This window comes from Lepisosteus platostomus, chromosome 23 (genome assembly GCF_059453375.1).
Source record: "Lepisosteus platostomus isolate fLepPlt1 chromosome 23, fLepPlt1.hap1, whole genome shotgun sequence".
Lineage (NCBI taxonomy): Eukaryota > Metazoa > Chordata > Actinopteri > Semionotiformes > Lepisosteidae > Lepisosteus > Lepisosteus platostomus.
In genome coordinates this window covers 6,886,930-6,912,437 of record NC_142633.1, presented here as the reverse complement: position 1 = coordinate 6,912,437, position 25,508 = coordinate 6,886,930, and the positions used below count along the sequence as shown (strand labels likewise).

At 39.1% G+C, this 25,508-nt stretch overlaps 1 protein-coding gene across 3 annotated transcripts in view; it reads left to right on the top strand.

Moving 5' to 3' along the window:
- usp48 (ubiquitin specific peptidase 48) overlaps positions 1–20,474 on the top strand; it is a 29,119-nt gene extending 8,645 nt beyond the window's left edge. For 2 of the 3 annotated variants that reach the window (XM_088617521.1, XM_088617523.1), the window contains 19 exons: positions 661–840; positions 3,165–3,299; positions 3,798–3,947; positions 4,957–5,157; positions 5,529–5,643; positions 6,321–6,463; positions 7,011–7,088; positions 7,926–8,050; positions 8,600–8,722; positions 8,846–8,907; positions 10,468–10,578; positions 13,103–13,233; positions 13,525–13,631; positions 14,242–14,346; positions 14,613–14,795; positions 16,164–16,289; positions 18,360–18,408; positions 18,645–18,671; positions 19,602–20,474. In XM_088617521.1, coding sequence (XP_088473647.1) covers positions 661–840; positions 3,165–3,299; positions 3,798–3,947; positions 4,957–5,157; positions 5,529–5,643; positions 6,321–6,463; positions 7,011–7,088; positions 7,926–8,050; positions 8,600–8,722; positions 8,846–8,907; positions 10,468–10,578; positions 13,103–13,233; positions 13,525–13,631; positions 14,242–14,346; positions 14,613–14,795; positions 16,164–16,289; positions 18,360–18,408; positions 18,645–18,671; positions 19,602–19,624 — 2,174 coding nt within the window. In that variant the 3' untranslated portion in view covers positions 19,625–20,474. The remainder of the gene's footprint in view (positions 1–660; positions 841–3,164; positions 3,300–3,797; positions 3,948–4,956; positions 5,158–5,528; positions 5,644–6,320; positions 6,464–7,010; positions 7,089–7,925; positions 8,051–8,599; positions 8,723–8,845; positions 8,908–10,467; positions 10,579–13,102; positions 13,234–13,524; positions 13,632–14,241; positions 14,347–14,612; positions 14,796–16,163; positions 16,290–18,359; positions 18,409–18,644; positions 18,672–19,601) is intronic. The other variant, XM_088617522.1, reaches the window with a different exon arrangement.
- Positions 20,475–25,508: the final 5,034 nt, after the last annotated feature.

The following is a 25,508-nucleotide window of genomic DNA, read 5'->3' as shown; positions in this document are numbered from 1 at the left end:
AAATCAACCAGGTGATCTCAATAATTCTGACTGGCAGTACAATATATATTTTTATCAATACAGGACTATGTATCTTAACCTTTTTGAGAAACGTTTTTTGACTTTTTATTACTGTTGCCAGTCAATTTGTCTTCCATTCAGTGTTAGTTAATTATAATTAGAACTAACTCATGGTAATGAAATCTGTTTTGTTACCTTTCTGTTTCCATTTCCGTATGAATATTGAAAAGAAATGCATCTGGTGAGCATTGATTCTCAAAGGCGCTGACAAAGTCCACACACTTGTTTTCTTCACAATGATTGATGAAACAAGGACCAGATACACAAGTAACCACATGAAATTGAATTTAAACTCGAAGATAGGAAGAACGTCTTCACCCCATGGGTTCAAGGAGTTTGGAAAAGCTAACCAGCCGTTGGACTGAAGCTGATACACAGGCTTTGATCCAGAAATGGCTGGATGAGGTCTTTGCATCAGATGGCTACTATCAGATTATGTTTGAGGCACTATGGTTTTGTCTGCTTGACAGACTATAGGTTGCAAGGCCTACATCATGTACTGAATGTAGCAGAACTCATGCACGTTGCTTTGAATTCATTTTTATGCTAGCAGGGCCTATTGAGTAATTGACCGTTGTTTTTGATTTGTACTTCTGCTAGATGTGAAATGCGTCTATGAGCTGACCGCAGTGCTGATTCACCGAGGTGTGAGCGCCTACTCTGGTCACTACATTGCCCACGTGCGGGACACCAGGACTAATGACTGGTACAAGTTTAACGATGAAGAGATTGAGAAAATGGAGGGCAAGAAACTTCAGCTGGGAATCGAGGAAGATATAGGTAAGTTGCTTAGAGGAGCACAAGGAAGCACTTGGAGGAACTCCTGAATCCGCTGGACGGTGGACATGCCTTCCTTTCAGGATGCAGTGGCAGAAGCCTCTGGTGGGACTGGGTCCATTTCTGTGGCTGAGGTCCCAGTGGTGACGAAACAGACCCGTAGCGGCAGGGCAGCAGGAGTGGATGAGATCTGGCCAGTAACACTGAAGGTGCAGGACACTGCTGGGGTGTCATGGGTAACGGGTCTCTTCATGTTTACATGGAAGGCGGGACAGTGCCTCTGGATTGGCAGACTGGGGTGATGATCCCCATTTATAAAAAGGTGGACCAGAGGGTGTGTTCCAGCTACAGAGGGATCCCCAGCCTCCCTGGGAAAGCCTGTGCCAGGGCGCTGGAAAGGAGACTCGGCCTGATAGTCGACCCTCAAATACAGGAGGAACAATGTGGATTCCTTGCTGGCAATGGAGCAGTTGACCAACTCTCTCTCCTCCCACGGATACCTGAGGGGGCATGGGAAATTGCCCCCCCCCCAGCTGTCTACAGGTTTTGTGGATTTGGAGAAGGCTACTCTGGGGTGTCTTTCGGGAGGTGTTGGCTGCGGGTGTATGGGGTGTGAGGGCTGCTGCTGCATGCTTCCAGTCTCTGGATTTGCAAAACGAAAGTCGAGCACTTTCGAGGTGGACCTCCAAAGGCACAACTGGTCTCCTTTCCTGTTCATGGGTGTCAAGGACAGGACATCGTGTCTCAGCCGAGGTCTGGAGTGTGTCCGGTTCGGAGACTTAAGGGGCTGCATCTCGGCTGTTTGCAGATGATGTTGTCCTGTGTGCCTCATCTGACTGCGATCAGGTGTGCAGCCAGTCTACAGCTCCAAATCGGAGGTCTTGGTTCTGTCCTGGAAAGAATTGGCTGTCCCGCTGAGGGAGGAGCAGCTGCCCCAAGTGGAGGAGTTTAAGTACCATGGGGTTGTATTCACAAAAGTTTGGATTGAGGGGATCACGGAATTGATCAGTAGATTGGTGCAGCCACTGTACTGCTCAGAGTTGGATTTTTGGACAAAGCTCTCAGTTTTCCGGTCGATCTACATCCCTATCCTCTCCTATGGTCACAAGCTATGGGCAGTGACTAAAATAATGAGTTAGCGGGTACAAGTGAAGTAAGGTTTTTCTGTGGGGCTGCTGGGCTTGCTCACCATGAGAGAGTGAGGAGCTCAGCAATCCGAGTGGACCTCTGGATCGAGAGGTGAGGATGCATCCCAGGTGCCTCCCGTGGGATGTGTACCAGGCATGGCCTACTGGGAAGAGACCTGGGGCAGACACAGGACAAGCTGGAAGGTTATTTCTCTCAGCTGGCCCGGTAACACCTGGGAATCCCCCAGGAGGAGCTGGAGGCTGCTGCTTGGGAAAGGTCTGCTCTGGTCTGCCCGTTACCATCATGACCCTCACCAGGAGTAAGCAGTTAGACAATGGATGGATGTGTAGAATTAGGCGTTACTATTATTTTGTCCACCCCCTGTAGATTGTACTTTGCCACATAAATGGTAACTAATATAGGTCTGTAAAGAGTTAACCTGTATCAGCACGAGAGCTGCAAAGTAGAGAATAATCGCATGCAGAAAAGTAGAAAGCAAAAACACATAATTTTAGAGTGCCCCATCCTTGGTGTGTATGTGCTGCAGATTTAATAAATTGCTTACACTTATATAGCGCTTTTCTGGACACTCCACTCAAAGTGCTTTACAGGTAATGGGGATCCCCTCCACCACCACCAGTGTGCAGCCCCACCTGGATGATGCAACGGCAGCCAAAGTGCGCCAGAACACTCCCCACACATCAGCTCTCAGTGGGGAGGAGAACAGAGTAATGAAGTCAATTCATAGATGGGGATTATAAGGAGGCCATGATTGGTAAGGGCCAATAGGAAATTTGGCCAGTACGCCGAGGTTACACCCCTACTCTTTTCAAGAGACGCCCTGGGATTTTTAATGACCACAGAGAGTCAGGACCTCGGTTTTATGTCTCATCTGAAGGACGGCGCCTGTTTACGGTATAGTGTCCCCTTCACTATAATGGGGCATTAGGACCCACATGGACAGCAGGGTGAGCGCTGAGCTCCAGTGGGTTGCCGGTTTTGTGTTGCAGAGTGATATGGCTGCTGGCATAGAGGAAGTTAACTAAATGCTCTCTTCTGGTTTTAAATGTTGAAATTTTTCTCTATGGTGATCCTTTCACATAGAAACAATCCTTTCGTGTCTTAGTGTCAATTGAACAAAGAAATGTTTTAAATGGCAATTTATTCCCATTTACTTAGTCACTATTTTATTTTTTTAGCAGAAACGTCGAAGTCTCAAACACGTAAACCCAAGTGCAGTAAAGGTTTCCACTGTTCACGGAATGCGTACATGTTAGTCTACAAACTGCAGAACGAAGACAAAGATCAAGCTGAGATTAATGTTCAGGTACCAGGTAAGTGGACCGCAATTCTTGGCGGGGAGTCTGAAAGATGCTCAGTGCGAAGCACTGTGATCCTGCAGGATCTGAGAATCCTGGGATTTTATGTAATCCACTGTGAGGTGCTGTCTGATGTTTGCTTATTCTCCTGTTTTCCAGTCACATACACAGATGTGTGAAACTCTTTGGTATACTGTTGTAGCAGAAAAGCAGTGCAGTCTGTATAGCTGAAATAGATCACTGTATATAGCAAAGTTTTTGTATATCTTGTTCTTGTATATCTGAATTATTATGAAATTACCAGATTATTTTTCCACAACGTAGGCTGTGAAAGTCAAAATTCTTTGTTGTGTGCTTTCATCTATTAAAATAGTGATTTAAGTAGCCTTTATAAACTCCCTTTTGTAAGGGGTAGATTTACCGCCATTTCTTACAGTACAATCAGTTATTGTTGCTTTGAGGAGCATGGGATTCCTGTTAAACTAAGTGTCTAATCTGAATTGCAATCAAAAGCTTTCCTGCAGAAGCTGGTGGAAAGGGACAACAAGAAGTTTGAGGAGTGGTGTATGGAAATGGCTGACATGCGAAAGCAGAGTGTAGACAAGGGCAAAGCCAAACACGAAGAGGTGAAGGAGCTCTACGAATTGTTACCTGCTGAAGACGGTCTGTAAAATCATTCTCGTACAGTATCACATTTCAGACAAACGGTTAAGAGGGCTGTGAGTTTAAAATGCTACGTTGAAGCTACAAAAATGCCTTCCGTTACAGTGATGTTTCTCCCAGGGATTTGTTCTGTGCATGATAATAACCTTCAAGGTCTGTGCCTTAAACTGCCATATCTCACACAGAGATGCTTCCCAAGTTAAAGACTTGGGAAGCAAGTCTTTAACTTGGATGGACAAAACTTGTAGTTTTGTCCATCTGTACAAAACTACAAGTTATAACTGGGTTACGCCAGTTATAATCCTGGTGGAGATATCTGTTAGCTTGCGTTGTAAAATATGTCTCTGTGATTATAGCCATGAAATATGCATAAAACATCATCCCTTTCTGGTATGCTCTGTTTGATACACACTGTAAAGTGGTTTGATGTAAAGAAATGTTTACAGGTTTGATAAAACCCATGGCGTTTGATGTTTCTTGAATACCATTTGATCTATCGAGAAGCATTAAAAATGCAACCGATGCTGCTGGTTCCAATATTCGTGTTACATTTCTAATGCCTCTCGGTATATTACAATGTGATTTCCATTAGCTGGCAAAAGTACTGAACTACAAACTCATTTCAATCAAAATTGTGATTAAAGTTCAGGTTTACTGTCCTTCAAATAATTATGTATTACCTGTGTTTCTTTACTAGCTGCTAAATGTGTTAAGATTTATGTTGGATGTTTGCCTGATTTTATTAACAATTCAGAGCACTTTTATTTGCTTACTGTCTTCAGGAGTATAGAGAATTTCAGACCTCTCCCCATTGAAATGGTCACTCTCTGAATGGAAAAATAATACAAACTCTATATTTTATAACATATTATTGTAGCCCAGTCAAACCTTTGCTTTATATTAAGCTTTCTAATTGTCTGTGTTTTTATGAATGAATGCTGTGCATGTGTTATGCTTAGCCTTTATATCTGTTCCGATAATCAATGCTTTGTTTCTAACTATTTTGTAGGCCAGCCTTTTGAATTTGTCCCGCTGGATTGGCTAAAGAAATGGCTGGATGATTCCACTGTTACCAAATCTATTGACAACTCTAAGTTCCTCTGTTCTCATGGGAAGCTACACCCAGACAAAATAGGAGATGTGAAACGGATATCTTTAAAAGCTGCAGAAGTTTTCTTTCTTAGATATGGAGGAAGTCCCAGATTAGATGGTAAGACATTCAAAAGTATTGGATTTTTAACTATTGCGAAATCTACCCTGTGCTTAGATTCTTCCCAGGTGTCAGTCGTAATATTAAGGAGCAGAAGTAACGTCAGTCATTTAGGCCTGGACAGGACTGAAAACAAGTCATTGTTAAATACACAACGCCAACATTTTTGGTTAAAACGCGATCTAAGCTTAGATTCTAAATTTTCAGTGAGGCTCTTGACCTTTGAGCAAATTAAGGTTCACGTTTCTCTGATTTCCTTTGTGTTTGGGGACTTCCATTAACATTTTGGGCCACTCCTCGTGGACGTTTTGCTTTTTGATCAGATTTTGATGTAATAACCGAGATTTTTTTCCTTTTTTCATTCCGTGTAGCTTCATCACTCTGTCAGGACTGTGTAGTACAGCGGTGTCGAGTGCTGCGACTAAAAAACCAGTTAAATGAGGATTATAAGGTTATTTCCAACCTTGTAAAAGTTGCAGTAAGCAGGTAACCATAACATTTTTAAGACCAATGAATTACCAAAGACAAGAACAAAACAATGATGGACACAGCCTAAGGCCACAGGGCTCATCTTGCTCTTTGCTCTTTTGGATGTAAACAGTTTAAAAAAATCTATCAAGCTGTTTCTTCAAAGATTCCTTCGTGTCCGTTTCAATAGCCAAGGAGTTGGTTCCAGGTTCCAGCTGTTTTCTGTGTGAGAAGCACGTCTTATTTGTTCCAAGTTTAATTTCTATATCTGTGCCTGGGTTTTTGTACTGTTCTAAACTTAGAAAAAGTCCCCCATATTCAGTTTCATTCAGTGTCTCACACATTCCAACATTATCTTCTCCCCTCCAAGCTTAATAGACTTAGTTCCTGGAATCTGTTTGAGTATGATGCAATTGTCTGCCTTAAAGCTATATACTATTATAAAAGTCAAGTTATTAGAAGGAAAACAAATCTTGATTTCTTCCATTTTTCCTTCTGAGAAAAACAAAAGCCACATGCTGTTGGGTATTGTAGTAAGGGGTGTCATTTCCTTAAAGAGCTGTGAAAGAGAATGCATCATCAAATCCATCACTGTCTGGTTGGACTTGCATGTTTCCAGACGGTTTTGCTCGGTTTTCCAAACGCTGTCTTTGGAGTGACTGCAAATGCCTAATTGTTGAACGGCTGTTTTGAAGTAACGAGGGGTTCTGGATCGGCAAGGCCTCTCTCCGAAGCTGGCGGCAGCTGGCCCTGGAGCAGCTGGAGGAAGACGAGGAGGAATCCAAGCACACTAATGGGAAGACCAATGGGGAAGGCCCAGCAGTCCTGGAGGCCAAGGGTAGGTTATTTTCAGTGAAAGGAGACCCTATTGGCTTATCTGTTATCATCAAAGAGCAAAGGGACATTAATATAACTGACATCTGGGAGGCACTGTCCATTGCAGCTCAACTGTTTGTAGAGACCAGATCCCTGAATTTTATTTTACTGTGCCTGGCCCTTACATTGAGTCAGAAATGACCATACATGACATAAAACAAGGCATTGCTAAGGCTTGGAAAATGCAGACAAAACAGAGCTTCTATAATACTTTTGTAACTTTGTGTCCTGACGTGCACTTGTGAACTGTGCTGTTGATGAACACCTCCCAGGTGTCCTCTGTAGGATGCACAAATGCTAAAGGTAAACAAAAAGTCATTTCCCACAATTCTAAGCCTACTTATCTGTTGTCTAGAAGTTGTGATTCTTATTGTAATCAGACCGACTAACCACTTAAAAAACACTTAGCAGTGCCCACTGATGTATAACAATTTGAACCTAATTTCCGTTAATTTTGTTTTTGACAGTAATTTTTTTCAAAACTTTCAGTGACATATCTTTTAAAACAGATGGAGCAGTTCCTGAGAACCAAGAGGCAGAAGATGAAGAGAATTTAAATTTCAACGAAGACATACTCTGTGCACATGGTTTGTAATGAATTGCTTTGTTTTTGTGGTTTTGGAAAAGGGGGTGATTTGAAAGTTGTGTGGCTATAACTGTGCTGTTGGACATCGTTTTGTTTAAGGAAAATGTATTTCCTTGCAGTGCTGTTTATCACTAAGTAATGGACCATAATTTAGAATATACACACCGCATTTATACAAACATGATTAAAGTTTCTTGGAGATTGTGTTGAAATTGAGGAAGCTCATTTCTGTATGATAGTGTAGTGTTTCCCAGCCCTGGCCCCAGAGGGACCCTACAGGTTTTCATTCCAGCTGAGCTCATCTGCTTGCTTGCTCATCAGACTTTATAACTTCCATCAGTCAGTCCTGTCCAAAATACCATAATTCGAAGGAACTCTGTCCAACAGCGTCCGCACATGGAACTTAACTCTTTCTTCATCTTGCTTGTCATTGTTTCCGGCTACTTAAACTAGAATTCCTGATGAACAGATTCAGGAGGAACTCCCTGTATGAGCGTTTTTTCCTCCTGCAGAGGGAGTGTTGGTCAAGCGAGTTGATAGCAAGTACAAATCCAGTTGGGCCTTTTTACAGTTGAAAGTATATTTTCAAAGATGTACCAGATATAAAACTGAAATTGGTTAGCCTGTGATTAAGAATTTGACGAAGCAAATGCCAGGGGAGATGATATAGCAGGAAAGTGGTTCCCTTATCTTATTGTGCTACAGGACTTAATGCACGGTATTTGCCCAGTCCAGGAATAAACATTATTATCCAATACATGCTATTCCAGCACCTGCCAATAGTATATCTTATGTTAGTTTAAAATAAATTAAGATCCATGTCTTTTCCTTTAAAAAGGTGGCCTTTGCATATCAGAAAATGACAGAAAGCTCATTTCTAGTGAAGTCTGGAGGAAACTGAAAGTGTATTTTCCAAAAGCACCAGAGTTTTCAAGCACACAGGACTCTTGTCAAGAGTGCATGGTGAGTAAAGAGATATGCCACCATTGGTAAGGAAAAAATAATGCACTGTGTATTGTGTAGTCAGCTAACGGAGGTAAAGAGAAGTTAAGAGACATAGAAGTCAAGAACAACATAACATACTTTTTCAGCTCCGTCAGCAAATTCATTTTTTAATGTATCAAGAATTTAACATAATATGAATCATCTTGGTAAAATTGATCAATGGTGTGATTTGATAAACAGCTTAAAATCAACTTGTTTTACATGTTTGTTCTTCAGAAGCAAAAGGGTTCGATATTGTACATAAATTATGCAACATAAGAAATACAGTATCAATCTTAGGGAGAAAAACAGCATAGACTGATGTAGTATTGGCTTTTGTAGCTGATCGTGGACGAGATCAGGGCTATCTTGCAGACAGGTGGATCTGAAAGATGTTGCTGACAGAAATCTCAGCAGTTTGAATGCTTTTAGAGCCATTGACACTGCAGGACAGCCTGACACAAAGCCGCAAAAAGAGCATTAAAATATAGTGCAAGAGCATGAGAGTTTTGTGCTTTTTCTTTTCAGAGGCTGGAAAGGGAGGGCAAAGAAAATGAAGCTTTGAACAGGATGATGGCACATGAGCAAAAGACGTCTCTGCTCAATCTCTTCCACGATAAAAACAGACCAACTCTCCAAAAATGGCCTGAGGTACAATCACATAACCCATAGCTGACTTGGGCTATCTGTGGTGTTCAGTTGGAATATTGTGTACTTGTTTACAGAGGGAGAGATCTGTATTAGTATTTACTAACCTTTTTTCTTCCTCTGCAGGACACAGATTGTCTTTACATTGTCTCTTTATTCTTTGTAGAAGAATGGAGGAGATTTATCAGGTGATATATTTTTGTTCTTCTCATTTTTTTTCCCAGCAAATGAAACAATACTTTCACAGTGGAATTCGGACATATCCTAACAATGCTCATTTCGAAATTCAGATTTGCTGCATATCACCACTGCTGCACCGGGGCTGCCTCAGGAATTTGTTAGATAAAGATAAAATGTATAATTATTTGATAAAGATCTCTGGAGTGGCTACACATCAGAAATAAGCAGCTGATTTGTGCCAAATCCAGAAGATGTCAGGGGTGTCGATTTTCAAAGCTAATGAAATACAGTGCCTTGCAAAAGTATTCAGACCCTTGACCAATTCTCTCATTTGGCTGAATTACAAATCCTACATTGAAATTTTGTTCTCTGTGATTTTTTTTTAATTTCAAAGCACTGAAACTCAGAATTAATTATTTTAATGGGACATTGTTTTGTGTTAGAAAATATTAAGCAAAATAAAAAAAAACTGAAATGTGCTGTATAAGTATTCAATCCCTGTATTTTAAAATTTTGTAGAGCCACCTTTTGCAGCAATAACAGTTTTAAGTCTTTTGGGGGTAAGTATGTACCAGCTTTGCACACTGATTCGGGCCCATTCTTCCAGGCAGATTTGCTCCAGGTTGTTCAGGTTAGTTGGGTGACGCTTGTGCATCGCAATTTTCAAATAGTGTCACAGGTTCTCAATTGGATTGAGATCAGGGCTCTGACTGGGCCATTGCAGGACATCCCCCTTTTGAGCCACTCCAATGTTGCTTTGGCCTTGTGTTTGGGATCTCCTGCTGAAAGATGAACTTTCTCCCAAGCTTCAGTTTTTTTAGCAGACTGAAACAGGTTCTTGTTAGTATTTCCCTGTATTTTGCACCATCCTTTCTTCCTTCTATTTTAACAAGATGCCCAGTCCCTGGGACATTCAAACACTTGGATATTGTTTTGTACCCTTTTCCTAATTTATGCATTTGTTTGACTTTATCTCTTAACTTAATTGGAATGCTCTTTAGTCATTTTCACAGCTGTCCTTCAGATTCACCACCTGAATAATGATCCCTTAACTGGGGGGTTTTTATCCAGAAAACGTGGCAGTTATTTTAATGATTCACAGGTAGAGGCCAATTAGAAGGCAATTGTGTCCTCGTTAGGGCAATTGCTTTCCGCCTGTGTAAACTTAGAGCTTCTGCAACACAGGGATGGAATACTTATGCAAAACGTATTTCAGTTTTTTATTTTTCTTAAGAATATTTTCTAACAAAACAATGTCGCATTAAAATAATTCATGCTGAGTTTCAGTGCTTAAAAATATCCCAGAGAACTAAATTTCAATGTAGGATTTGTAATTCAGTCAAATTAGAGAATCGGTCAAGGGTCTGAATACTTTTGCAAGGTACTGAATAAAAGATCCTGATTGCTATCTCACAATATTGGACGTTTTATCTATGTAATAGCATAAGCCAGTCAGTACACAACTAAATATGGTATGCAAAACTATTTTTGAGCTGCTTACAGATATAATCTGACAGTAGGTTTGTGCTGATCTCACAACTGCTGTGTAACATTGTTTTGAATCACAGGAGACCCACGAGGTGTAACCCTGTTTCCAACGTGGGCAACAGTGTTCTGCTTTGTCCACATGGGGGCTTCATGTTCACTTTTGACTCCATGGCGAAAGGAGACGCCAAACAGTGAGTGTGTCCCATTTTTCACGTCCCCTGTATCACCTTGCACCAGTATGTACGTAATAATCAGCACTGGAGCGCGAATTCACTTCTTACTGCCGATACAGATACTGTTCATTTGAAACCAGTGGTATTCACGAGTTTGTGTATTTAATAAATACACAAGAATATATCAATGTGTCAACACTGAGTCACCCTCATGAGCAGAGTAGATTCCAAGTGAATTCTTTTGTGTGCAATTCTTTATTGATGTCATTAACATGACCAAATTATAAATAAATCAGTCTACACTTTTTCAACTGAATGTGATTACCACTTGTTCGATTAATGATATTAATCTTTTTCCTGAGGTTGTAAATCTCCACTGAAGCATTTATTCTGATCACAGGTTTAACCCCAGACCATGTTTGTTTTTATTTTATCCTGTGTTGTTAATTTTCTTTTTTACTATTCATAACTTTTGAAATGTATTTTTTTGTAACAGCACCAGGATATAAAATACTGTATCCTTGGAGTTTCTCTGAAAACAGTGTGCGAAGCCCTGAAGGCCAAGTTGTGGCATGTGTGTTTTATTAACTGGGCAGCGAAATGATGTACATTGAAATATATACAGTAGCCTCTTCAGGTCTTCATAGATCTGACAATTAGTAACTAAACATTGATGCAGTATGAAATGCCAGGTGTACATTCAGTATATAAATATGTGAATAACACTATGACTTTTTTGTTGTACATATATATTGAATGTCTATCAAATTCAAGATATATTTGAATATATTTCTTAGGTTCTTAAAACTTCTTTATTCTCTCCTCCATGCCAAACTTCTCCATCTCGTTCAGAATGTGCAACCTGCGTATCTGCTTTCTTTTACTCCTCCCATTACATTCCATAAACGTTCTACTAGAGACTGCAACAGCTAATCAAGACCACTGATTCTCATACTCTCTTAAAGAATTAGTAATTGAGCTGAATCCAGGCTGTATAATGTCCTTTTGTAGCACTATTTGTAACCAAGCTTGAGCTTCTACACAGAAGTCGCTAATTGCTTAGTAAACTTTGGAATTCCTCTTCTCTCTCACTGAAAGCCAACCTTTAAACAGAACAGTTATTGCTGCAGCGAAGCCCTGAGGTCTTGGGTTCAGTCCAGACCTGGAGTGTGTATTCTCCCGTACGTATTACAGGTTGAAAATCCTTTATCCAAAATTCCAAAATCTGAAAACCTCCAAAATCCGAAACTTTCCAGCTCACAGTGATGTCATTGATGACGTACCCTCTCCCTCAAGTTTCTCGGACCTGATGTAGTTGTAATGTCTGGGGCTGCATTTATCTTCAAGTTTGTAAGCAGTGATCATCATGTTTTGTTTTGTTTTTTTGTACAGTAAGACGAAACGTTATTTTTACGTGAGATCTGAATTTCACCTCCATGTATGAGTGTAACTTGACTAGCGTCATTACCTGTACATTACTTTAAAAATAAAATGCTGACTTTTTTCAGTTTTCATTTTATTTACCTGTAATCATATTCAATGCTTTGTTTTTATACCTTACATAAAACTTAATACCTGTATAGTAAAAAATACAAATGGCTTATGTGTAGTGTAACCTTTTAATCAAAACATGACATCATAGGTGGAGGCTGATATCTTACCTTTCTGATGGTATTATGTTTAAAAAATTATTAAAAATGTATATAAAAACATTCAGGGTATATGTATAAGCTATATTATGACATGTAAATGGATATCGTGTTTAGATAGATTTGGGTCCCCTCCCCAAGCTGTCCCATTTTATAGATGCAAATATAAAAATATTCCAAAATCCGAAATCCGCAACACCTTCGGTCCCAGGAATTTCGGATAAGGGATTCTCAACCTGTAGTAGGTTAATTGGCTTTTTTAGAAAATTGCCCTGGTGTGAGGTTGTGTGATTGTCTCTGTATCTGCCCTGTGATGGACTGGATGCCAGTCCAGGGTGTATCCTGCCTTACAGCCGTTGCATGCTGGGATAGGCTCTGGCTCCCCTGCAACCCTGAATTGGATCAAGTGGTTAGGAAATGGGTAGATGTCATTGATATTTACCCTGCCCTTTCTCTGGGCTGTTTTGTTCTGGCCACAGAAGCAGTTATCTTGACTTTTTCCCCCAAGGGTGTATACACATCATCACTTTGTATGCCAGTATCATCACAAGTAATCTGTCTTAACTCTAATGATGGCAAAGTTTTTTGAAGATGCAGATATCCTGAAGTATCACGTTTGCATGCTTTAATTCATAAATGTTGAAATATCTCGATATATACCTGTGTTTTCTTTGCCAATTCAGGTTTTAGTTACAGTTCATCAAGGATGTGAATACATTTGGAGACTGTGTATGTGGTAAATAAGAAATACTAACAGAAGAGCTGGCATCAGTCTCTTTCAAAGTTGATGCGGATTATTTTTGAGTGAAAACTCCGATTCTGATCACTTTTGGAAACTGCCATTGCAGTATTGCAAATGTTCATCTCATGTCTTTGGCTTTTCCTTTGCACAGTATAGCTCTGCTCTGGCCGAGTGAATGGGAGGTCATAAGCAGACTTTTTCTTGTGGACCAGCCTATTAAAATTTATAGGCTGGTGGACATGATCCAAAACTCTTCAAACTCTGGATACCGGACTGATCCAGGTCAGTTTTTTTTTTGTTTTAAAATGAAATGTCTGCAAACTCTCTTCAAATTTGTTACTTCTCAACAAACCACAAGTGGTTAACCTAATTTCTTGGCGGAGTAAAGAATGGAATGTAATCGAAATTTAAAAAGTATTCTACTCCTGCTGAAACTGTGATCTGTTTACCCTAAAGAAACTGGGAAGAACCAAGGGTTTTGACTTCCACATTGAAGGCATTTTAATTCTGAGACAAGTGGTTTCCTGTTTAGTAATGTTCCAAAGCACTGATTATTATTTGTGACTGTTTCAGAACTTTGTCTGGATTGCAGAGAAGGATTGTTGTTTCAGCAGCAAAGAGATTTGCGTGAATATACCCAGGCCACTGTTTATGTCCGCAAGGTTATCGACAATAAAATGGTGGGTTCACAAATGCCTTTTTGTGCTTGTTCAGTTTAAACATAGGAAATAGTTTTGAGAGAATAAATAATTTTGATGTCGAATGAGGTTTATGTGAATACATAAGTAAAACAGTAATTGGGGAAAGAAAGGTTTGTAATTGTCAAACAAAGAAATATGTGTACTGTATCTGGTTTTGAAGAAAAAAATGTCAGAAGCTGATTGTAGAGTCTTTCAAAGTACTGATAAGATAGATACTTTATTGATCCCGTGAGGGAAATTGCAGTACAACAGAAGCTTTACACAGACAGCACAGCCACAGTGTAACAAATGATACAATAATAATAATAATAGTATAAGTACTAAATTTCAATTAGGGCAAATCTGTTTGACTTTAGACTTAATTTTGGAAAACTGTCCCTGGAATATTTGTACCAGGTTTGTAGGAAGAACCTTTGATTTTTAACAATGGCATGAACTTTGAGCTGTGCTGCAAGTGATCGTTGATCGAAAATGTAGACCAAAGAGGTTAAGGGACCATTGTCAGTCTTTGGTTTCAGACTGCAAAACTATATTGTCCTATCGCTGTACCCTAAAGTTTAGCTGTGGACGTGCTTGATTTTCTGAACAGGTAATGAAGGAAGCTGCTCCCGAGTTTAATGTGAGTGGTTCAGATGCCGAAGATGAGAGAGAGGAGCCAAAAGTCGAAGGAGAAAATGATCCTGATTTTAGCCAGGTAAATTTATCTTCTCTCCGTTTCGGTAATGAAATTCGAATTTCCATTGCAGGACTGCACTATTCTTATGTTCATCACCAAGGGAAATGCTTGTTAATCGTCTGTCTTACTAATTAGGCAGACTGCTGCTCAGTCAGACCTGCTCCCACTTGGCATAATGGAATGTCGTTCTTCATTTTAAATCTGCGATTATTTGCCGATATCACGAGCCCCCCCAGCTGCACTGCGGCGCTTCGGATTCCCTAATCCTTGGTTTTTCCCAACAGTCCCACGATGGGACCAAGCGCCAGAAGCTGGGCGACTCCGGCACGGGCCCCAGCTCCCAGCTGAGCTCCTTCGTCATGCCCCAGAAGACGAGCATCCGGAGGAGCACTCGGCACAGGAAGGTCCGCGGAGAGAAGGCTCTCATTGTGTCGGCTAGTCAGACGCTGAAAGAGCTCAAGATACAGGTAGCAGAAGCCCACCGTTCCTCAGAGCGATCGCTTGCTCTCACTTTCTGATTGGCTCAGAACTGTCATGGAAAGTTACTGTGTTGTAAAAGCAGCTGGATTCGATGAACAAAGTGTGATTGTACCCAGCGAGTCAAGGGCACGGGATGTTTTAGTGAGGTTTATCTCTGCCCCAGCAAAAAAGGCAGATACAAAACTGCACGTAGCTGTCTTCTCTGTCCTTCAAGGCTAAGACCTGTAAGGACTGGAAAATTACTGTCTCACCTGTCTTTGTATTACTAACCAACCATAATGAAGTAAACAAGTTGAGGTGTTGCATCAGCTAAGTGTATAAAATAAGGGACCTTTTCCTATTTTACTTTGGAAATCAGCTCGCACTTGCTGCACAGACTGGTGGTGGCTGTTTTTCCCTATTGCGCAATATGAATAAATGCCTTACTGAGTGAATGAGAACCCCTTACCTGGCACTTCATTGATAAAATTCCATGACAAAACCTGGAGATGAAAACTTTTCCATTCCGCTTTTTGACTTTGAGCTACAACGCGGGATGTGTTCTAGCTTTCAGAGGTCCACCGCTATGATGAGCGCATTTTAGAGCCAACTTTCAGACTGCTCTGTCTCATAATTGGACCAGGGCCCTTTCGTGGCTTCTGAATTGTCCTGTGGTATTTGCCTGAAAAGGCTGGCCGGCTGTTCAGAGTGCAGGTGGAGTACATTTTGACTCAACTGTTTGTCAATGTTATGTAGTCTAGAGCAATTAGAGACAAATTTATGTTGGATTAAATGAAATCCCTGGAGTAAAAAGTAAACCTTGTCCGTTCTCCCTTTTAGATAAGATAAGATCACTTTATTGGCCATATACAATTTCTTGCATTAGGAATTTGTCTTTTCGCATACCCCATCTTGCTCTCCATGAGACACACAGACAGGGAGAGAAGCTTGGGGTCAGAGCGCAGGGTCAGCCATTTATACGGCGCCCCTGGAGCAGTGGGGGTGAAGGGCCTTGCTCAGGGGCCCAACAGAGTAGGATTCCTCTGCCGGCCGCAGGATACGAACCGGCAACCTCCCAGCCACAGGCGCAGATCCTGAGCCACAGTACCACTGCTGTGCCCTATTTTCCCCACTTTAAGCCCAGGGTAGCCTCTTAAGGTTGAAAAAGGTGAATTGAAAGGGTTAAATAAAATTGTTTCTGTATAGGATTACTGCGTGCCTACATATAGTCTTGCAATAATTTTCCTATCCATCTAGCAGCTGCATAATTGAACTTTGGAATCTAATGAAACTTGAGCCTGAAAAGTACCAGCAATAACTGTAAGTCAAGCTCTAGCAGTATGAAGAAAATAAAAAATCTTTCTTTTATTTTACAGATTATGCATGCTTTTTCTGTGGCTCCATTTGACCAAAACCTGTCTGTGGATGGACGCAGCCTGACAGATGATTCAGCAACCTTGGGCAGCCTTGGAGTCATTCCCGAGTGTGTTATTTGTTTAAAGGTTTGTGAAAGGGAGCAGAACAGAGGAAAATGTGTCACGAAAATGACTTAAGTTTCATGGCCTGAAGACTTTCACTTTTATGTGCAACTTAAACACAACACTTCATTTCCAGATAATATCAATTAAATGACTGCAGTTCAGATGATTATAGAAAATGAAACTGGATAGTAGCCTCTCTGTACATTGAAATAGAAAAGGGGTCAAATTCAGTCTTGTTCAGGAAAGTCTTTTGCTGCCGTTTGGGCTACAGCCCAAAATTCCACACTCACAGAGTATACGTTTCATGGATTTTCAGAGCTTATTTTATGCATCACGGTTTTCTCCAGTAGTTTAAGTGCAATCCTTGGTTTTGTCTTAGGTGAAATATTAATCATGTGTAAATAACAGAAAACAAAACAAAGAAATTTAAAGGTAAATTATATCACCAGCACTGCATAAATAGGAGTGTGCCAGTGCCTAAAATAGGAAAAGAGAACATTTGACCCACGAAACAGATCATGGGCCAATGGCATCCACATCCACATACACATCCTTCCAAATGTATACATACCCTCGATGAAATAGGAACTGTGTATTGTCTTCAAATAAAAGATTGTTATCGAAACAGTATTGGTAAGGGCAACGCCGAATAATAGAGTTCCTAAATAGAGTTCCCAAAAGCACAAGGAGTCACATTTATTCAAACCTCACAAGTATTTCATGCATCACAATGCAACAAATGTAGTGCTTTGGGACTAATTATTGGTCTTGCAGCTCTTGGGAAGCCTGGGGAAATCATGTACTCCCAACACATACCATCACATTTTGGCCAGACATCTGGTACTCTCTGCCAAAGAGCTCAAGCCTGGTTGCAAATCTGTTTTCAACATGACAGTGACCCAAAGCACACAACCAGTGATTAACTACACTCAACATCCAGATCTCCATCCCACTGAATGTTTGTGTTTCAAGGTGAAACAAGGTCTGAAAGAGCATGAGTCATTCTGCCTGGAGGAATGGTCAAAACACCCCCTGCAGAACAGCCAGAATCCCTTAATGCTTTACATGAGGCATCTTGTCATCCTCCCTACTAGAGGATCTAGAAATTACTATCAGATGTAGGAATTAATGTGACATAGTGTCTTCTGGGCTTTAATTGTGACACATGTGACCTTGCTCTGTGCATGTCCTGTAAGATTGTTAGTGCTTTATCCAGACAAAGTCTTTGTTATAGCACCACGGATATCTAAAGCCAAATTTCCTGAATTCTGCAAGGACAAACATGTTTTCTCCGTAAAGACTATATTAAATTCTGCAGGAAGGGTGTTTAAACTACTGGATGATTAAATTAGATGCTGTCTTATTGTTCAAAGCTCTTTTCAAACTGTATTTGGAATCTGAAAACTAGAAGATTTTGCAATTATATATGCCATGACTTGCTCAGTGTAGGTGTCCAAAGGCTATAAGATACTGTATATTGCTGTGTTTGCTTTATGAAAATTAAACTAACCTGGAGATTAAGTAGAACTAAGAAAGGTTTCACCTACTGCACCACATTTATGAGTGAAGTTTGAGAATTGTGTAGACCAGCGAAACGGGCACAGTTGTTTATTTGGCACATTTTATTTTGTTGACAGGGTCACGTGCATAATTTAGGAATGTCAGTAAATCATTTGTGAAGAACATTCACTAAACCCCTTCTGTGAAACTTGTCTGTAAAATGAGTTGGGCTCAAATATGCTATAAAATGAGCTGTCGAAAGGAATGGTGCCACATTCCTCCTGCAGATTTCTAGATACTGGTAGACTCTATGCCACACCTGGTGGCCTTCCCTCCAAATAAAGTGATTGTACATTGGTGACTCCATTTCATTTTCTTTGTGTTACTACTTGTATGTTGGGATTTATAGACGAATGCTCACTGTGACCAGTAATCACCATTTACCACCTTTACTGCATATTGGACAGGGTGGGGATACATTACAATGATCTAGATAGTGTTTACAGATCTGTGTATTTTTGGTATGATACCATTGAATAATTTGTGGAGTTATGTTTGTGACTTGTATTCTTATTTCATCTGTTTTTTAAGGCTGACGAACCAATAGCTGATTATGCAGCAATGGATGATGTATTTCAAGGTAGGAGGTTTTCTTTGCTTTGTAAAAATTGAAATTAACTTGTAGGTTTTTGTCATATTCAGAGTTTGGGTCACCATTTTTTAAAATCTGAAATCTTTAAACATGACCTTATTAATCATTTTGTTTATGCATGACCCTCAACATAAGCAGGAAATCTTGAGAAAAGGTCCAAATTTGCTAAAGTATAGTAGTGAACTAATCACAATTGTAATAATTTTCTCTTTCTCTGTTAACAGTCTGTATGCCTGAAGAAGGATTTAAAGGTAAGCATCACAATGCATTTATTAATCAAGAGAATACATATATCCATAATAAACTGGATTGAGATGTGAAACGTGCAATACATATGTCAGAATATATAGTTATGTAAGCATAAGCAGTCCACTTTCTTAGGTGCTACTTAGCAAACAATTTTGTAAAAACAGAATCCCAAAAATGTGCTCACAATGCCTCTTACTTTCAAAATGTCAAAATCACTGTACTGTTGATCCACTTTCATGAATGGTTTGTACTAGGAGATTTTGTTTTTTAGGGACATAACTCATTCAAAAATAATTTCCAGGGCAATATTCTTTGTTGTGCCCTGTTAAACTAATTAATATACATTCATGGGCTGCCTCATGAGTCTGACAACACGCTCATGTTGTAGCTCTTGTGTCCCATGCACCACAATACAGACGAGTAGTTGAATAATTCTCAGTTTTGCATATTCTTAAATATATTCTCTGGTGATATTTTGGTTAGTGGTAAAATGTGCAGAAATGTGTGTTCCATCTTGTCACCCCTTGGAACAATGAGATGTGGAGCATACTCTTAAACCTGTGATTTATACTCATCATACCTTGACAATGTTGTCAGAGGCTATATAGACTTTGTGGTGATATCATGACCGAGAAACGAGGTTTACCCTAATCTACCAACGCTACTTCTGAAAAGAGGCCTGTAAATTAATGTCCTTTTGTATAACAAATTGTTTCTTATGTGTGTTCCAGTAGTAATCTTTTTATTTTGGAACTCTGATATATGTTAAGTTTTTTAATGAACTAAATTTAATTGAATTGTTTTCAGGTCTAGAAATAACTGTTTGGTATATTACTGATATTAAAAACACCTCAATATTTGTAAACATTTATTTATGTCATGCGTATATATGATCTCTCTCATTAACCTAAAATGTTGAATGATTCTTTTAGGTACTGGTCTTTTAGGACACTGAAGCAAACTTCAACTACGAGGAAGCAGAAATTTTACAAAAGACCAAAAATCTCGACATGGTTGAAGTTGAAGACGGTAGCTGATCAAGAATGCGGGGAAGGTGTTTTATTTTCTTTGTGACTGTTTTGCAAATTCTGTTCTTCATAAGTACTTTAAAATACCTGCTCGCTTTTAATATTTAAAGATGTTTATGCATTCTCAGAGGTATTGGGTGTCGTCATCTTGGATTTAGGACTTGAAATATACAGAATTGAGGGCCTGTGCAAGCGAACTGAAACCTCCAGACTGGCACGATGCCGTGCAAGGTTTTTTTAAACAAATGATCAAGATCCAGTTTTTTTTTCTAAGAGGAAATGGGTTTTAATACTCACAAGTGGATTTTGTTCTGGAGTTCTTAAGTAACATCTTTAATTTTGTCCAGACCAATCTAAACATTGTAGTTAGAGACACTGGCAGTGTGAGGATTTCCATAAAAGTGAGCTTTTTGCTGTCTCTGAGTACTCTTCGATAAAAGAATGCTCTCGCTGTTAGTTGCTCATAGCAAGTGCTTTATTGATGTCATCAGTCCTAATGTTTTCAAAGAAATTAAAGAATGCATGAGCTATTTAAATATTGAAAATGTATCCGTAATTAGTGTCTAAAATGAGGCCTCTCTCAAGCCCCAGACATATTTTAGGCACTCAGTAGGAAAAAAATCAGGTTTTATTTTCTGTTCAGTTTTCATTACCTTGCAAATGTGGCATAGATACTGCAGCCTATAGTTGGATTCAAGCATTTTTGTTCACTGTTAACTCGTTTTATTGTTAACCGTCTTTCATATTTGCATTAAAATTTTTTTCCAATTTTAAAAATGCTATGACTCATTCTTTTTACAGATGGATGTCCCATGTTCTGAGTAGCCTGGTTATTACAGTTGGAGATGGATAATGGGTGTTAATAGGTCTTGTGTAAATTGGTGCATTAAGGCAACCTTATAACTAGATAATTCAGTATTTTGTCAGAAAACAAGGAAAGCCATTTCTGAATATGGCACTCTTACAGCTCAGGGGACTCAAAAGATGTTTTGTCCAAAGCAACGTTTAATGTCAAAGTTTTTTTTGGGGGGTAAAAGACATGTTTTGGGGAAATTAAATGATACAGTCACTGACAGAAGTGCTTTCACCTTCAGTGCTCCACAGATATTCATCTTATATATTCATCTTAAGTTTATTAACAAAAAAACACTTCCAGAGTTTTTGCTAAAGATGATAACTTAAGTGTTTTTTTTTACAATTTTGTTCTGTCTTACCAATTCATGTCGAACTCCTTTTTCAGTAAGGTTTCGCAACCTCTGAACTTTGTTAGATTTCTAAATCTAAATCAGTGATTTTTATGAGTAAACAGAAGGTAAATACTCCCATAGATATTGAATGCTTGCTGATTCTTTTTTAAAGAAATGACAAAGTCGAATTTTTATGTATTATTTGTCAAATGAGATTAGTTTTATCTGCTATTAAGAGTTGGTGAGGACTAGGTGGAGGTCAATTTGTCTTAAGTGTTTTAAACCATAAAAACATAAGGGGGTCTATTTGCTTTTTCACCATGTTGTAAATGGTGTAATAGTCAACAAGTTATGACTTCACAAAGATAATGATATTTCACTTCATTTTACTTTAAATCAATTCAGAACTTTTTTGTAGATGGGGTGTCTTTTTTGTGTGATTGTGTGTATATGGATTCAAAAAAAGAATGAATTTTGAAAATTTCCAGGACTATAAAAGGATTATAATTTTTTTTTTACTGCAAGCCTTAGATAATTACAAAAGAAGTGTGTTAATCAGTAGAAGCTGTGAATGTTAATGTTTGCTAACTTATAAATCTTTTACTGTTATAATTACTGAACGTTTCAAAGTGACACTAATTTTCCAACACAAATGACTAACAAATGTAAAACCATACTTTTTAATATGTTTTGTTTTTTACTATTTTGTTTTTGAGGATATACTATATTGTATAACATGTTATTCATCTGAAAGGTAATGGAAAACTTCTTAGTAATTGATTTTGTCATGCAAAACATTGATTACCTTCTGTCAATAGGATAGTGTTAGCCACACTTCAGTGCTGCACAGTTTTGTAGATGGCTTTCATTTAAAGACAGAAATTGGACCAACTATGGTCACCCGGTATATTATGTTCTGGTGAAACTTAGATGCTCCTAGCCATTATTGAGAGGTATTAAATTTATATCTACACCCTGTATTGTGAAGAAGAATGAATCAATTTTTTTAAATCATCTGTATCAGTTTCTTACCCTGCTTACAATATGCATCTGAGAGCTTTGTTCTGTAAACAGGACTAATATTAGAGTGTGATGTCATATGACACGGATACACGGAGTTTTGGTGGAATGTTTACTGGATTACTAGGTAAGGTCAGGATTTAAGAATGAAAATACTTTTGTGTGGAATATTTTGGGGCACTAAAGGTTGGGTTACAGCTTGGCTTGAAGCTGTAAAGCAATATGGGGTTTTTAATTGGGTTATACTTTTCTGGCTTAGGGAATTGGAGAAAATGCAGAGTACATTTTCTTTTCTGCTCATTGTTGTAGTTAAATATCATGCCACCATTTGTGTGAAGGAAGTGTACATAGAGCTGAAAATGTGACACAGATGATCCATTAAATACCATCTCTAGATCACTAAATTGCTTTCTCAGTTCTCTAATTCTCAAAACCAGGAAAATTTGACTTGGAATTGTCGTGATCTGATAGGTGATTATATTAAGTCACTTGGAAGCCTGCTCATGGATCGCCATGTGAAAAAAAGGTTTGAAACAATATCTACTTTATTTTGCTAAAGCTTTGAAAGCCGTAAGCATCAGATTTAAACAAACAATTCTTCACTGGAGCAGTTCTTAGCTTTGTTAGTTTTCTGTCCTAAACTTCAGGGATACCAAAAAAACATTGGTACCATTTTTTGCTTGTCTTGAGGGAGTTGCACCTATTAGCATCAGGAAAGCAAATGGCACTGAACAATTCTATACAATATTAAAAAGGAATCTACTGGACCTCAGACCATCATGCCTGGTGTAGAATGTCTGGCTTGAGAATTTAAGAAAAGCACATAATGAAAGTTATGGTGTGTGATGAAGGTGCTGTATCCCCCTGTTTTGGTGTTCTTGTCCATGTTTTGTTAGTGTACACTGCGGCCTGCAGCTCGCCCTCCAATACAGTCTCCTGTAGGCAAGATTTTTCTTGGATACAGTTCAGAATAGTGTCAGAAATTAAGATCTGCAACTGGGACAGATTTGCTATTTTCAGGTATTTATTTTATCTGTTTTTATCTATTACTACACCCTTTTTTTCTTTGCTACAACTACAAGCTCTTTTAGATTTGTAATATATGAAAAGTGCTTAGGTATTGTATATTCTCAGATTACAGCACAAGACCTTCACATCAGTGCTCCTTGTGGTCAGTCCAGTGTTGATGGTAAAAATACCATCACTAAGTATATGGTCACCGTTTGAAATGTTATACGTTCCGTTATGATTGAATCTTCACCACCACATAAGGCTTGTCCTGCATGGTAACCTGGTTGTGGAATGCACGTGTATCAAAGGCTTTTGGAGAGTCCTTGCTTGCAGTGAAGACCCCTACACAGATTGGATCTTCACGCCTGAAATGAAATGTTCAGTTACTTCAATACAGATAAGTTTTCGGTTATCTTGATCTTGATTTGCTTTCCTGCTTTTATAATAATACTGTAATCCATATGGTTATTTTTTCTGCCTATCTAGGTTTAGGCCTTCAGAAGTCAACATCTTTCCTACACCCCATATCTGGATATCATAACAATTATCTTCTCCTCATCCTGTATCTATAGAATATAATGGGCCTATAGAACGTCTACACACCGTTTCCAAGGTAACACATTTTGTGGCCTAACAGCCTGAAATTAGGACATGTTAAATTAGAATGTACTTTACCTTTATTTCCACATTAGAGCACACAGCCTCCAAGTGAAAAACAAATGGTCAAATCTTCTGAAAGCAATTCCAACTGAAAACCTAGAAAAATGGCTTGGAGAAGTGTACAAAACCTTGAGTTGATTCTCGCTTCAATTATAGCCATAGTTATGTTTAGATAGGTCTGTACCAACCAAGCCTACCCTAGTTTGTCAGTGTTTTTTCCTTCCTCCTTGCAGAACTATTCAAGCTTGTCATCAGCAGTGCCTCTTGCACTGCAGCTACAGGATTTCTACCTCTGTTTGGTTGTAATTGACAATTATACAGAGAAGCTGATGCCAGTTGGTTATATACTTCATTGCACAACATTAACATGCATATAAAGTGTGCATTTAAGATTTTAAGCTACTTACACACCACTAGTAAATTCATTTGTGTAGGGCCAGTGTAATTTTGCTATATATTTACTAATACACAATGCCCTCTAAATAATTCATACTCCCATGGCATAGGAAAAAAACATAACAGTGAGTAACTGATTGCATAATGTGTAAATAAAATTATATATTTAAGACTGTAACAGCACTGCACAGATCAACGTTGTACTGTAAATAAATCAAATTAAATTAAATAAAATGCAACAAAAACATCAACAATAATATTCTGCTCTTTGGAAGTGTGTTAGGAGCCTGTGGGACTATGGAAAGGTCCCTGGAGGTTTCCACTTTCCCTGGGGTATAGAAGGAGGCAGCAACACACAGAAAACATTCAGTTGTCACGCGCGTCATTATGGTTAATGTCAGAGAGCTTTCTGAGGGCTGTAGGCAAGTGTTGATTGAGCTTATCAAGTTACAAACCACCAAATTCAGAATCAACCACTTTCCACTGTATCAAAGTGTCCCATCATGAAGGCATGTAAGTCTTCTGGCCCCCCAGCCAGGAAGAGGGTGCAAGCTGTCTTGTTACCACAAGCTGAGGGACAGGTGGGTGAGGGAGGTAACTTTTCTCTGTCAATCCAGTGGCAGTTGTACATTTCTCTTCCTAGGCAGGTCAACACAGCGGTTTCTTCAAGGGACAAGTAGACTGACACAGCAGCTGAGCCAAAAGGTGATCTTGTACTTCCTTCTGTTTTGCTACATGCCTTTGGGTACACCCGTATTTTTGCCTTATAAAAAACATGCTTACAGGCCGCCCTCCTTGGACTTTTTCACATTTAATTGTGTTCCAGCATGGAACCCTGATCTATTTAACTGAGAATGTTTACCACTCATCGCCACAAAATACTCCGTTCTGTCAACGTGGGGGGTTAAATCCAGAGATTCAGACATTTTACTCAATTGATTAAAAAAAACTGAAAATAGTTGAATGCATAAGTATTCACCCCCTTGCTTTGACACACCTAAATTACCTCTGAAGTCACCAACTCTCTTCTCCAAGTCACAGAGTTACTGGATTGGAGTCCACCTGTGTGCAGTAGAGGTGTTTCACATAATTTCAGAATGAATACACCTGTCTGGGAGCTTGCATGTCCAAGAAAACAATAAAATGTGAAAAAGTCCAAGGGGGGTGAATATGTTTTCTTTTTAAAGAAGGGATTGAAGTCTGCTTCCCAGATTTGTAGGTCTCCTTTTCTAATGCAGATTATTATGTTTTACGGTAAAGAGACGTGATATGCCCCTCTGCTCTGCCAAAACTGCAATCTTGAGCTTCGGAAAACATTTCAGTCTGGTAAAGTCCTGTGTTTTTGGGCCAGTGCTACCTTTTCTGAATGACTTCACAGGAGACAAAAGAACATTTTTTTTCCATATCTTATGTTTCCCAGACTCTGTCTGACCTGGATTTTGTTCTGTCTGAGCTCTTCATTTTCTCAAGCATTAATCAAACTTTTCAGCTCTTCAATGGTCAGTATTGGCATGTAGGAAACTTTAAAGTTAACCTG